Genomic DNA, 12,140 nt, shown 5'->3' with positions numbered 1-12,140 from the left:
AACTCCTAATTTTAGTCCGGAAATAACCGATCACAACCACCTGTTACATGTGTTGTCAAAACGCATCACTTGTGCAGTTAAAATCTTGTGCAAAACATAAAATCTAAAGATTTCTTTAAGATCAAAACGACTTCTGTATATAACTTTTGACAGAGAATGAGATACACGTTGACATTTTAAATGCAGCATGCAGACGACGTCATACGACGTCTGTGAGTTTCATAGCATTTTGGATGGCACGAGCTGATTAAGCAAATTACAACTGCCCCCGTGTTTCAACTATACCTGTCTTGTCTATATTGATCTTCGGCTTGTGGTAGGATGAACATCCTAGTTGCTGAGCATGAAGATGTTTCTTAATGGGTTGGTAATGAATTGTTCCCAGTAATCCATAGTGATTTGGAAGAGACCTCATGCCAATTTGAATTTGATTGTGCCTGAACAGCATATACAAGTACAGGTACAGGTACAGGTACAGTACACGCCGCCTTACTATCTATTTTTACTTTCTTAAATGATATGTACTTGGTTTTGATTGATGATCATGTACTTGATGTTTTATGTCTGGTTGGCATTATTTAGCCATAATTGCTGTGTTACCATATCATTTAAAATAGAAACTCGGCAATACAGAGAGAGGCGGGTGTGAATTGTGGAGACTCCGTGGCTGTAATTGGAGGTGTTACAACCTGGGCGTCCCAGGGCAGCGCGTCCGTAAGCGAGTCGCTTTATTAGATTGCACCGCATCGATCCTCGTTTCCAGACCGTTGACTAATTTCCAGGCGGGGAGGAGAGATCGATAGGCCTGGATTCAATCTTGCTTGAAAAAGGTAATTTATTGTAATCGTGACGTGAAATGTAAAACGTGATTACACTGCTGCCTAGGGGTGACATGGCAGCATTACAAATATTTTAAAGACGGGCACTTCCATTAACGGTAAGTGAAACAATATTTAAAATAGACCTATAGCCTTGTCAGATCTTAATCTTAAAATCGTTATCTTAATGTAATCCTAATAACATATTCGCGTCCTGTTCTAAAACGCATTTTTAAGCCTGACCTGACCTGGCATTTAGTTTTAAAAGGTCTCAGTGTAAAAGCCCAAGGTAAGCCATAATTTATAGCTGCTTTAAAAATATTTTGTGATACAGTAAAAAAAAAAAAAAAGTGTTGCAGACCTACTGATGTCACATTCGGCTGCAGTACATACATTTGACAATGTTGAAAAGTTAGACACCCAACGTACACGTACAAAAATAATGAATTGACATGATCAGATAATAAGATCACAGGAACATCATGGGTAGACCTGGACCAATAATAATAGACGAATTATCTCCTCATAATTTCATATTACAGTTATCTCTTTTTTTACTTTGGAAATTCATAGCATACACATCAGTTATTAAACACAATGAACAAAACATCAACTTTGCACATAGTTCCAAGATCATGTGGGTAAATCACAGAGCAAGGCAAACGCATTTTTTTTTTATTCTTGTCAGATTTCCATCAAAGCATATGATTCGTGCTGTGTGTACACACCACCCTAGGTCGCCTCCTCTCCCTTTTGGAGGTGAGACTAAGAGACCGAACGCGATGCACATCGCCTCCTCCGCAGATCAAAAGCAATCACATAGGCATCAGTTTCCATCAGTCACACTTCGCTTGGTTGGCGTTTCATGTGATGAAGTAAGTGCTCTGTGTTCACATACCCAATCTTCTTCTCAACAGCTTTAAAATGTTCACAGAAACCATGCATTTAATCATTGCATTGGCAGCCCGGGCCCCAATACACACGGACACACTGTGTTTCTTTCATCACGGTCTTCATTTGAATCTTCATGCACTTGCAGTAAATGAATGACTCACATTTCAACCGAGAGCAAATTCAAGTCTTTTATTACAAACCATGAAATTCATGGAAATCATAGCAACAACCCTTCATTGAGCCAAAACATAGACAGATACACACAGACACACTCACAGACTCACTCACACACACACACACATGCACACACAGATGCACACGAACACAGACACACTCACTCACTCACACACACCAAATTTTCATCTGTAATGCCCTGGTTGTCCTTCTTTGACACTTGTCTTTCGTTGCTCTGTCCATCACATTCAGTTGACCTATGCTGGTTGGATGGATGGATGGATGGATGTTGAAGATGAGGAGTCCTGTGTGCGAGACGTAGATAGTGATGACCTCAGGCTCTGGAGCTGCGCTCCTCGTCTTCGTTCTCGAGGTGGTAGGCGGGCTTATAGCGGCTGACGCCCCGGTTGTCCACCGTCTGGAGCGATACGTTCCTGAGGGTGTTGTCCATGCTACCCAATGAGGTGTACCTGCGCCAAAACAGATAGATGGTGAAGGATTTAATCTTTGTTCATCCAGTTGTTAGGTCCAATAGGAGGAGCGCCACACACAAAATGAAACTCACCCTTTATCATAGAGAATGCAGTACGGCACATAGAGGGTCCTTAGGAATGACCAGATGTCATGATATGTCCAGTCCTGAAACACACCAGGAAACACACAGGTAAGGGAGGGGAGCAAAAGAGAGAGAGAGAGAGGGAGAACGTGAGAAACTGAAATAACATACTGAAATAATAATCACTCAGAACAGAACAAACTGCAGTTTCAGAATTCAGAATCAATTTGAGGAAACACAAGAGGATCTATGTACAGAATTGTGAGTCTGAAGTCAAGTTAAGATACAGCATGATTTAGTCGACTAAACCAAACCCCTAGTACCACTGCTGCATGTAATTTGTATGGGGCCACACATAGCGTAAATAAGAGAAGCTACCTTATTATGAAACATAGACCTCTCTCTTATAGACTACTCTACGAGATCACTGTGTTTACCATGAACAACATCAGGCTGGGAAAAGGTGTGTGTGTGCGTGTGTGTGTGTGTGTGTGTGTGTGTGTGTGTGTGTGTGTGTGTGTGTGTGTGTGTGTGTGTGTGTGTGTGTGTGTGTGCGCGAGTCTGCATGTGCATGTTGTTAGTGCACCCCCTTACCAGCAGTGGGTTGACCCTCATGTAGTCGGGCCAGCCGGGGTCAGTAGGGCACAGGGGTGTGAGCTTGAGTGAGTAGGGGTCGCTGTGTCGTGTCCCCATCAACACGGCCTTCAGCTCCGTGTGCCTCTCCTGCACCTCGCTCAGGGCCTGCCGAATACTGCCCTCCACCGAAATCAGGTCCAGGTCGTACCTACAATACAGGACAGGGTTAGTGCCAAATACTGAGCCACAAAATATGTATACACACACACCACAGCAGCCTTGTAGTTTAATATGACGGCTTTTTGTTGGCAACAGATGACATTAAAAATTACACCAAACATGTACAGGGTAAAGAGTCTCAAAGTAGCTACAACGGTCAAGTGGTTCTTAGCCAAAAATGCCTCTTGTTATGTTAAGTAGAATCAAAGAATCAAGGGCATGATTCCAGATAGGATCCAAGACTCTATTGTCAGCTTTGTGAACAGGAACTATCAGCTTCAGACACGATGTCAACAAGATCCTCTGACTCATTTGGTGCTGCAGTCTAAAGAGTGTGAAGAGCAAGGTCACCTTCAGCCGAATCTTAACTCAGGATCACTGAGGCTATAGTGAAGCTACAGTGCTGTGAAAAAGTATTTGCCCACTTCCCAATATCTTGTATTTTCGCTTATTTGTCACATTCAAATGTTTCAGATCATCCAACTAATTTCAATAAAAGATTTTTAATTTATTGAAGGTTAAGAGTTATTCATCACCCATGTGAAAAAGTAATTGCCCACCTAAACTTAATAACTGGTTGTGCCACCCTTTTATCGCTGAGGAGGAATTTTGGCCCACTCTTCTTTGCAGAATTGTTTTAATTGTGTTACCTCGTGGTATGAAATGCGGCGTATAAAAAAAGTTTGATTTCATTTCATTCAGGGTTTTCGAGCATGAACTGACTGTTCAAGGTCATGCCACAGCATGTCAATTGGATTCAAGTCAGGACTTTGACTAGGCCTTTCCAAAACCTCCATTTTGTTTCTTTTGAGCCATTCAGAGGTGGACTTGCTTGTGTGCTTCGGATCATTGGTCCTGCTGCATAACCTAACTGCGCTTCAGCTTTAGGTCATAAAAAGATTTTCTGGTAGAGAGCAGAATTCATGGTTCCGTCAATTATGGCAAGTCGCCCAGGTCCTGAAGCAGCAAAGCAGCCCCAGACCATCACACTACCACCACCGTGATTGATTTAGTAACTAAGGGGGCAATCACTTTTTCACATAGGGCCAGGTACGGTTGGATAGCTTTTTTTTCCTTAAATAAATGAAATCATAATTTAAAAACTGCATTTTGTGTTTACTTTGGGTTATCTTTGTCTAATATTAAAATTAGTTGGATGATTTGAAAACACTTAAGTCTGACAAATATGCAAAAATAGAAGAAATCGGGGAGGGCAAATACCTTTTCACAGCACTGTAGGTCAGTGTAAGACCTGCGTAAGGCGGTGAGCCTTTGAGTGTGGCTTCATTACCTGTTTATCGTATCTTGAAGAAATCTTTCCATCTCAGGGAATGGGGAAACGATCCGGATATACAGAGCCTTCACTTTGTCCTTACCCTCAGGGTAACGTCTTGGATCGTGAGGGAGAGAAGGAGGGGGAAGAGAGAGAGAGAGAGAAAAGAAACAGAGAAAGAAGAAGAAGAAGAAAAACAATGTCAAATGCAAATCCACAGGCGAAGTTCAGAGAGAAAGTAGACGAAGAGAAGAATAAATGTATTACAGTTGTCTTGCATCATCTTCTACTTTCAGTCCACAGACATGGCAAAAGTTCTCTCCTTCCTGTCTATTGCTCATGTGATCCCCTCAGTCTCCTCATCACCATCCATCTTTTTTCCATACCTCATTCCTCATCTCTTCATTTTCTCTCACCTTTTGCCACACCTCACACTCACTCTTTGTTTTCATTTGTGATTTCACTCACCGTTTTATAGCAGCGTAATAGAGGTGAAGAAGAGCAGTGCAGTCTTTGCCTCCGTTGAAGCCTACACATGTCTCACTGGCTGCGTACTGGTCCAATGCTGTCTCAATGGTCTTCAAGGCGGACGCCACCTTATTGCCCAGAGGGGTGCCTATGGGAAATGTAGTCCGACACAAAGCCATAATCAAGTAAGCTGATGCATGCACAAACCTATATTCATCAAGCCTCAAGCCACACGATTGGCACTGCTGCCAGGAATAATTTTCTTTCTGTGTACACACACACACACACACACACACACACACACACACACACAACACTTTGACATAAATGGCTACCAGAAATCAAGAAATAGCCACAACATCATCCCCTTGAGAGTAAGGGCGCAACCTGTTCTGCAATTTTGCAAATTAGTATCTTGAGCCATAGCTAACTCTAAATTGGGCTGGAGAATTGCAGGTGGGTTGGGCAGTCTAGAGATTGGCTTGCACAACTTTACACACAAATCAACTGTTGACTATGGCTCAAGATGTCTGACTGACCGCATGCCACCTCTCCCTCAATCAACAAACCTCAAGCACTAAATTCATCCCTGTAACAGTAAAAGAGTGGTAAACGGCAATGGTACTGTGAGTATAGACAGCTATCCAAAATATCTTCTCTTGGGATAGGTAAGAGTACAAGCAAATGCTAACGATTGTATAGGGTAGAGGTCCACCTTAAAAGGTCAAAGTCCTGAGTTAATGACGCTGACCGTTACTACAGTGAGACCGAGTCGCTGTCAGCTAGGCTTGCACGCAACGCTTTGACCCAAAAACGTATTTTGAACAACTTTTATCGTTTCTATTTTACTTTTGAACATTGGTAGTCAGATAAATTGTGGATGGCTTTGGTTAATGCCGTTTTATTTTTAATTACTTTTTTACATCGCAGGAACTGGATTTTATGTTTGTGACTTGTTGTGGTTTATCAGGGTGACTCATGTTCACTGAGTTTTGTCCATCAGACTGTCAGTTTTATTGTATACCCAGACCATCTGGCCATGGTGGAAGCCTTGCAACTGTTTTTACAAAAGCACATTAAGTGCCTTTAATTAACTGCCACTTCTTACTCCACCTTTGAACTTCAACTTCTGAAAGTTGATCAGTCGGACTCAAACCCATGGCTGTGCTCTGGTGTACAGGCCTCCCAAAGCAATCACACATTTCACTGAAGAGTTTACTGACTTCCTCTGTACTCTCCCGTGTGGACAGAATTTGAATGGTTGTTGACTTAAACATTCATGTTTGCTATCCTAGTACAGCTCTTGTCAGAGATTTCCTAAACGTGATGGACTCAGACACCATAGGCCCAGGGTTGTGTAAAATACCATTAATAACTTTCTAACCCACTTGCTAGTTTTACTACCTCTTTGATTCTTCACTCTCTAGCGATGATTTTTGAAACTATTTTATTGAAAAAATTAACAAAATCAGATCATCGATACCAACAGCAGCCAATGGCTGTAATAATATGTTTAATGTTACCTCTGGGTTAGTGTCTCATATGAAACCCACAACCTGTGCCACAGATTGTATTTCATCTTGACTTTTAAAAGAAGGTGTTTCCTGTTGTAGGTAGTAATGTGCTTGACACCATTAACAGATCACTGATCTCAGGAATTGTAATGGTGCAACCTTTGCTAAAAAAAAAAAAAGACTAACCTGGATTCTGATCCTACCTCCCATTTTAGACATATCTCTAAGCTCCCATTTCGATCGAAAAATACTCGAAAAGGCCAATTTCAATATCAATCTGGTTTCCGTGCATTCAATGCACCGCACTGAATCTGCCCTCTTGAAAGTTTTGACCTGTTGCTCACAGCCGATTCCAGGGGCTGGTGAGTTCTCTTTCTCTTAGAACTGACAATCGCTTTCGACACAGTAGACCAGAGAGTCTAAACGGTCTAACCTTGGCTGACGTAAAGCTGACTTTCATTTCATCCAGTTACCCTTCACTTTTTCTCTCCAATTTTCTCCATTCACTCTTCTAAGTCTTTTCTATTGTGGTCTCTATTCTTCTCTCTTTCATTTACATTTAGTCATTTAGCAGACGCTTTTATCCAAAGCGACTTACAAGTTACATCTACACTGATGGCACACCAGGAGCAATTAGGGGTTCAGTGTCTTGCTCAAGGACGCTTCGACAGTGGGAATCGAACTAGCAACCTTCTGATTACTAAACGACTTCTCTACCTCCTGAACCACTGTCGCCCCTTTCCTCATTCCACCCTTCCTCGTTTCCTCACCGCTGTTGGCTAGCATGTAGACCTCCACCGGGGCGATGGAGACCGGGTCCGTGACCAGTGGCACCACGCTACCAGGGGGCAGGTCCTCCACGAGCTGGGCCCTGGCCTTATCCACTTCCTCCAGGCTGTCCGAGTCCAGCACCAGCCGCACGCGGTGGTAGTTACTGAGCCAGTCTGGGTAGGAGCCCAGGGCCACACGCTTGCCCCAGACTTTCTGGAGCTTCGTGAGCACGGGTGCGATTCCCGCCTCGTCCGCGTCCACAAACACTTCCCGCGTGTGGAACGTGGTGCCCGAGCCGGCGAAGAGGTGCGAGAGGCCGTTAAAGGCGCGCTCGAGCAGCGAGGGGATACCTGGGAAAATGTAGACGTTGCGCACGCTCACCAGCGGGTAGCGCATGGGCTGGCCCTTCTGCGGATCGCGGCCATAGTTCAGCTGGGCCGACTCGGGCACCGTGGCGAGCTTCATGGCCGGCGAGTTGGGGTCAGACGCACCGAAGAACTCCTCCACCAGGCGCACCAGCTCTGGGTGGGGCGCCAGGCGCTCACCGAACGCCTGAGCCACACTCTCAAAGGTGACGTCGTCGTGGGTGGGGCCGATGCCGCCGGAGGTGATCAGGTGTGTGACGGTGGGCGCCAGGGTGGCCACCTCTTTGGCGATGACCTCCTGCACGTCAGGCACCACGGTGATGCGCTGCACGCTCACGCCCAGCTTACGCAGGTTGCGGCACAGGAAGGCACTGTTGGTGTCCACAGTGTGACCCTGTGACACAGATTAAAAAAAGTAGAAGCGATAAGATATCAACTTCTGATTCAAACACGTTATCAGGGAGTGCACCGGGTGGACCCTCATATTACACTCTTTTCTTATGTATTTATGATAGATGTGCAAAGAACAAATAACAGTATATAACACGTAATATTGCTCTATTAGTTACATATAATTGATAATGTATTCTTACAGAGCTGCCCTTTGAATGTTATTGATATATCCGAGACACAGTAAACTGGACAATCTACTTCCTCTGTGTTATTCAAGTCGGAGGCTGCTTGTACTTACACTCTGAAACACACCACATCACAGAGCGTTACCGATATATTTCTGGTCCAAGAGTACAGAAACAATAGTTTCATACTGATTTCAGTGAACTTGATGGACGTCTCTAAATTTGGAATTATGTATTAATAATGTACTGCCTACAGGTAAGGGTTGACTAACAACTTGCACAAGATAACTGCTGTTCAGTTGATCAGCTATCACCTTCAGGATCTCATCACCAATGATGAGGATGGCTGCTGTGACGGTGCCACCCTTGTCCCGGGAGGGACTGGTGCTCTGGTGGTTGAGGGCCATAGCAGTGACCTGAATCCCAATTCTCCTCACTCTCACCGCTGCTCTACTCAACCTGGGCAACGCCTGCAGCATTCAGGCCCCTGGGCAGGAGGGAGTGAAAGAGAAGGGAGACAAGGGTCGTAGAGGCAGGGTGACAAGATCTCAATGATGGGTTCGCAATATAGTGCAAGAAATACAACACTATCTTCTGCAAAGTAACGATATGTAGTTACTTTCTACTAAAATTGTGTGGGCTTAGATTGTTAATAAAATTAGAACTACTGTCAATCAGATAACATTGGTATGAATCTACATATTGTGTAGGTATGCTAATAATGAGTTGATGGGAAGAAAAAACCCTTCCAACGAACACCATCGAGTTCTATTTACATGAAGCTGAGGAACTCGCACGACACGACTAAACAGGTACTAATACCAATTCATTGCACTGCTAACTAACCTTTAGCTAACTTTGTTTTGGGGAGCCCTTAGACACAGACGAGAAACGTTGGAACAAATAACCTTCCTACCTTCAAAAAATAGTTAAACAGAGATGCAGATCCGGGTTCCACAGCAGCTGCTGCTAGGCTAGCAAGTGTCTAAAGAGGGATCATATTGCACAATACAGTCAATCAGTAATGTTAACTGTAGCGGGACGTCGGTACGCCAAAGGAGGACAGTGGACCTTCTTGGCGAGGGTGACACGACCACGGTCATTTGGTAAAGAAAGTGGTCACAACCGACTGGTCCCGCCTCGTAAATCACACTTAAAGTCCACGAAGAATCTGTAGTACAATTATACGAAACTCCATGTCATTAATGATTAAAATACAGTTGAATACTGTATTATAGTACGAGCAGGACTACACTTACCATAACAACGTTGTGTCCCAGTTATGTATTTGCAGTGTCACTCTCGTCACTTACTAATCACATGATTGCAACACACCAATCAGAATGACGGAACATCCGGCCCCGGTCACTAGTCAACCAATGGGCTGTAGGGAAGCACACAAATAACTCATGCTGTTTCGTAAGACGGAAGTGGCTGAATGTTGCATGTCCTCTGTAGTGTATGTCAAGAAAAAAATAACAGAACGTTAAGTACCGCTGGAAATCTCATAGACAATATCAAAACGTTTACATAGATTCACAATTCGGAACGCGAAAGGATGGCGTATTTCACCGACTTCAAAACTCAAACTGCTTCAATCATTTTCTAAGACAGCAGGGGTCGTCATCACCTCAGAACGATTGCCATCACTTCTGCATGAGTTTTACAATGTAACCAACACACACATCTTTGAATAGGCCTACCTACTCCTTCAGATCTGGCGAAACCAGTGATTAGACTACCGGTATATATACAATTGATGGGCGAAAGAGATTGTCTGTGTAGCTGACTACGTTGGTTTAACTTTTATTGTAGGTTAAAACTTAATATGCTTATCTAACGTTCTTTTTGGTTCATGCTGAAGAGCATGACTTGTTTGTTATTTTCTTATCTTCTGAAGCTGCGACTTGTAAAAGCAGGCCTTACACACATGGCCAACGAGACAGACCTCCATGTGGTAGGCAAGGATTGAACTGAGCATTAGTCTCAGGGCTACCAATCAATCCAGCAATGTGTAGGCTACTGGGGGGCTGAGATTGAGGACAGACAGCATTTTTGTCATACATCTTTTTTAGTGAACTTTGCTAAGGGAAAGAGCACCATTCTATTAATTTTACGGCAGGTTCCACAAGATGTTCCTCTGCCATGTTAATAATATAACATTATGAGCCCTACTTAAAGCACAGATCATTATTAGCTATTATGGCATTTTTTTTTGTAGACCAGTCCTTCTTTTGACATGTAGACCGTCTTCTTGACCAGCATGTTATGGTTTGGTTCCGAGAGTTTGCCATGCTGAACCTGATTTCACCTAAGTGAGATGGCTGGCAATAAATAATGTTTAGCATTTTACAAACAAGAAAACAAACTGATGTAACTTGATGAAGTCCTTAATTTCCAAATGCCACATGTAAATAATTGGGCTTTCATACATTCTTAAACATACTCGTCTTACTCTCAATTCCCCCTGTTGGTCTATAATGGAGTTTCTATTATGATTACGGTTTCACAGGAAGTCATGCAGTCTCATTGCTATAACTCATCAGACATTGACTAATGTGACAATAATGAGGTAATCAGAAAAACCAAACAGTGATAAAATGACTACATGCACTTATCAATCAATTTAGTGGATAGCCAGTGCATAGTGCAAGGCAATGGACTGCTACTGTAAAAATCCAACACTTGCAATCATTAAAAACTGATGTAGGCCTAATTAAAGGTATTTTGTGTAGTGGATTCCTTTTCGTGACTTAAATAAAAACGTCTGGTCAAAAGCCCCGTATCTATCTATTGTGTTTTAGTACAGTCTCCAATATGGAGCCCTAGCTTTACTAAAGTAGCTATAGCATGTGGCTTTAGAGAAAACGAGTTAGCACTGGAGTCGGGACTCAACAGGCGTCCGTTTCGGAAAAAAAATCCCTCCTGCGAAAAACAAGTCAAGGCCGTGCAAGGGGCCAGGTGCGGGCGCCTGTTCGAACGCCAAACCACATGACGCAGCCAGTTGATCGCGGAAGTGGCTTTTTTAGACCGTAGAAAGGAGGGGGCGACAAGAGGGAGAAACGGAAGGGAGAGAAGAGAAGAAAAGTTTAAAACTCTTTCTTTTAAGAACTGCACATGAATTGGAGACGACACCTGACTTCCACTATCTCAATAATCCGTGGGTATAGATGTGATTTTATGTAAAATTCAGAGGAGTGCGACGTGACTGGAGAAGAAAGGCACGAAAGAGACGCAAGCAAAAGACTGGGTAAGTTTCAGCAGAAGTTGACCACAATTTGGTCAGCACGATTCAAGTCGGAATTTTCAAGGCGGCGTGTCGGAACGTGGTCGATGTGATAAGTTGAAGTAATTGGATCCATTGTGTCAAAGTTGTTACAGTGTTGTATTCAGTGAATCGAACATTTTTTTTCTCAGTACAGCAGCAGCCTGGAATTAACGGAGTTACTCTGATAGCATTTTTAAGTGGGTCCTTGCTATATTATGATTGACAGCCACTAAACCAAACTTGTGCTGAAGTTCTTTGTTGTTGTTAGTGTAATACGTGTAGCAGAGGTGTTTTTCTCGGCTTGCTCAGAAGTATGTAGGTTTCACGGGACAGGACCAAGCTATAAGTAAATTGTGGCCAGACGAGGCTACTGTAGGCCAACTAACGTAATCGTGGCCGGACTACTGTGGCCAGGCTCAACACAACGTCTTTCTTTGGCCGCCCAACTCATCTTAATCATGTGTTGTGGTAATTAGATTATATTAAGATCTCGCCTGTCAATTTGCATAATACATTTATTCGCCGTGTTGACATCAAACGACTGTCAATGGGTCCTTCTCTCGTCATTCGAAATTTTATGAAAGTTGATGACAGCCAAAGGTTAGGTAAGTCGTTGTAAAAGTACACCAGTAATCAACCGAAATTATTAAGTTAAATTAGGCCATT

At 43.3% G+C, this 12,140-nt stretch overlaps 1 protein-coding gene across 2 annotated transcripts; it reads right to left on the bottom strand.

The window, feature by feature from the left end:
• Positions 1-1,886: 1,886 nt before the first annotated feature.
• On the bottom strand, positions 1,887-9,564 carry flad1 (flavin adenine dinucleotide synthetase 1). Of its 2 annotated transcripts, none has more exons than XM_042706515.1 (9): positions 9,466-9,564; positions 9,123-9,191; positions 8,521-8,693; positions 7,263-8,022; positions 4,979-5,126; positions 4,529-4,627; positions 3,037-3,226; positions 2,452-2,525; positions 1,887-2,356 (listed from the first exon to the last, which is right to left on the bottom strand). In XM_042706515.1, the coding sequence occupies exons 3-9, from the start codon at positions 8,683-8,685 to the stop codon at positions 2,221-2,223; spliced, it is 1,572 nt and encodes a 523-aa protein (XP_042562449.1). In that variant the 5' UTR covers positions 8,686-8,693; positions 9,123-9,191; positions 9,466-9,564; the 3' UTR covers positions 1,887-2,220. The 2 variants fall into 2 exon arrangements, with proteins under 2 accessions (XP_042562449.1, XP_042562448.1); XM_042706514.1 differs by having other exon boundaries at positions 9,123-9,377; positions 9,466-9,560.
• Between the last annotated feature and the right edge of the window lie 2,576 nt (positions 9,565-12,140).

This window comes from Clupea harengus, unplaced genomic scaffold, assembly GCF_900700415.2.
Source record: "Clupea harengus unplaced genomic scaffold, Ch_v2.0.2, whole genome shotgun sequence".
Taxonomy (NCBI): domain Eukaryota; kingdom Metazoa; phylum Chordata; class Actinopteri; order Clupeiformes; family Clupeidae; genus Clupea; species Clupea harengus.
Note: the sequence above shows the minus strand (reverse complement) of the source record. Positions and strands in the feature narration are given on the sequence as shown.

Coding starts and splice junctions, on each gene's coding strand:
- flad1 (XM_042706515.1), bottom strand. CDS start 8,685: ATGCTGCAGGCGTTGCCCAGGTTGAGTAGAGCAGCGGTGAGAGTGAGG. Junction 8,023..8,520: donor TTGGTGATGAGATCCTGAAG/GTGATAGCTGAT, acceptor TCTGTGTCACAG/GGTCACACTGTGGACACCAA. Junction 2,526..3,036: donor TGAGGGTCAACCCACTGCTG/GTAAGGGGGTGC, acceptor GGTGTGTTTCAG/GACTGGACATATCATGACAT.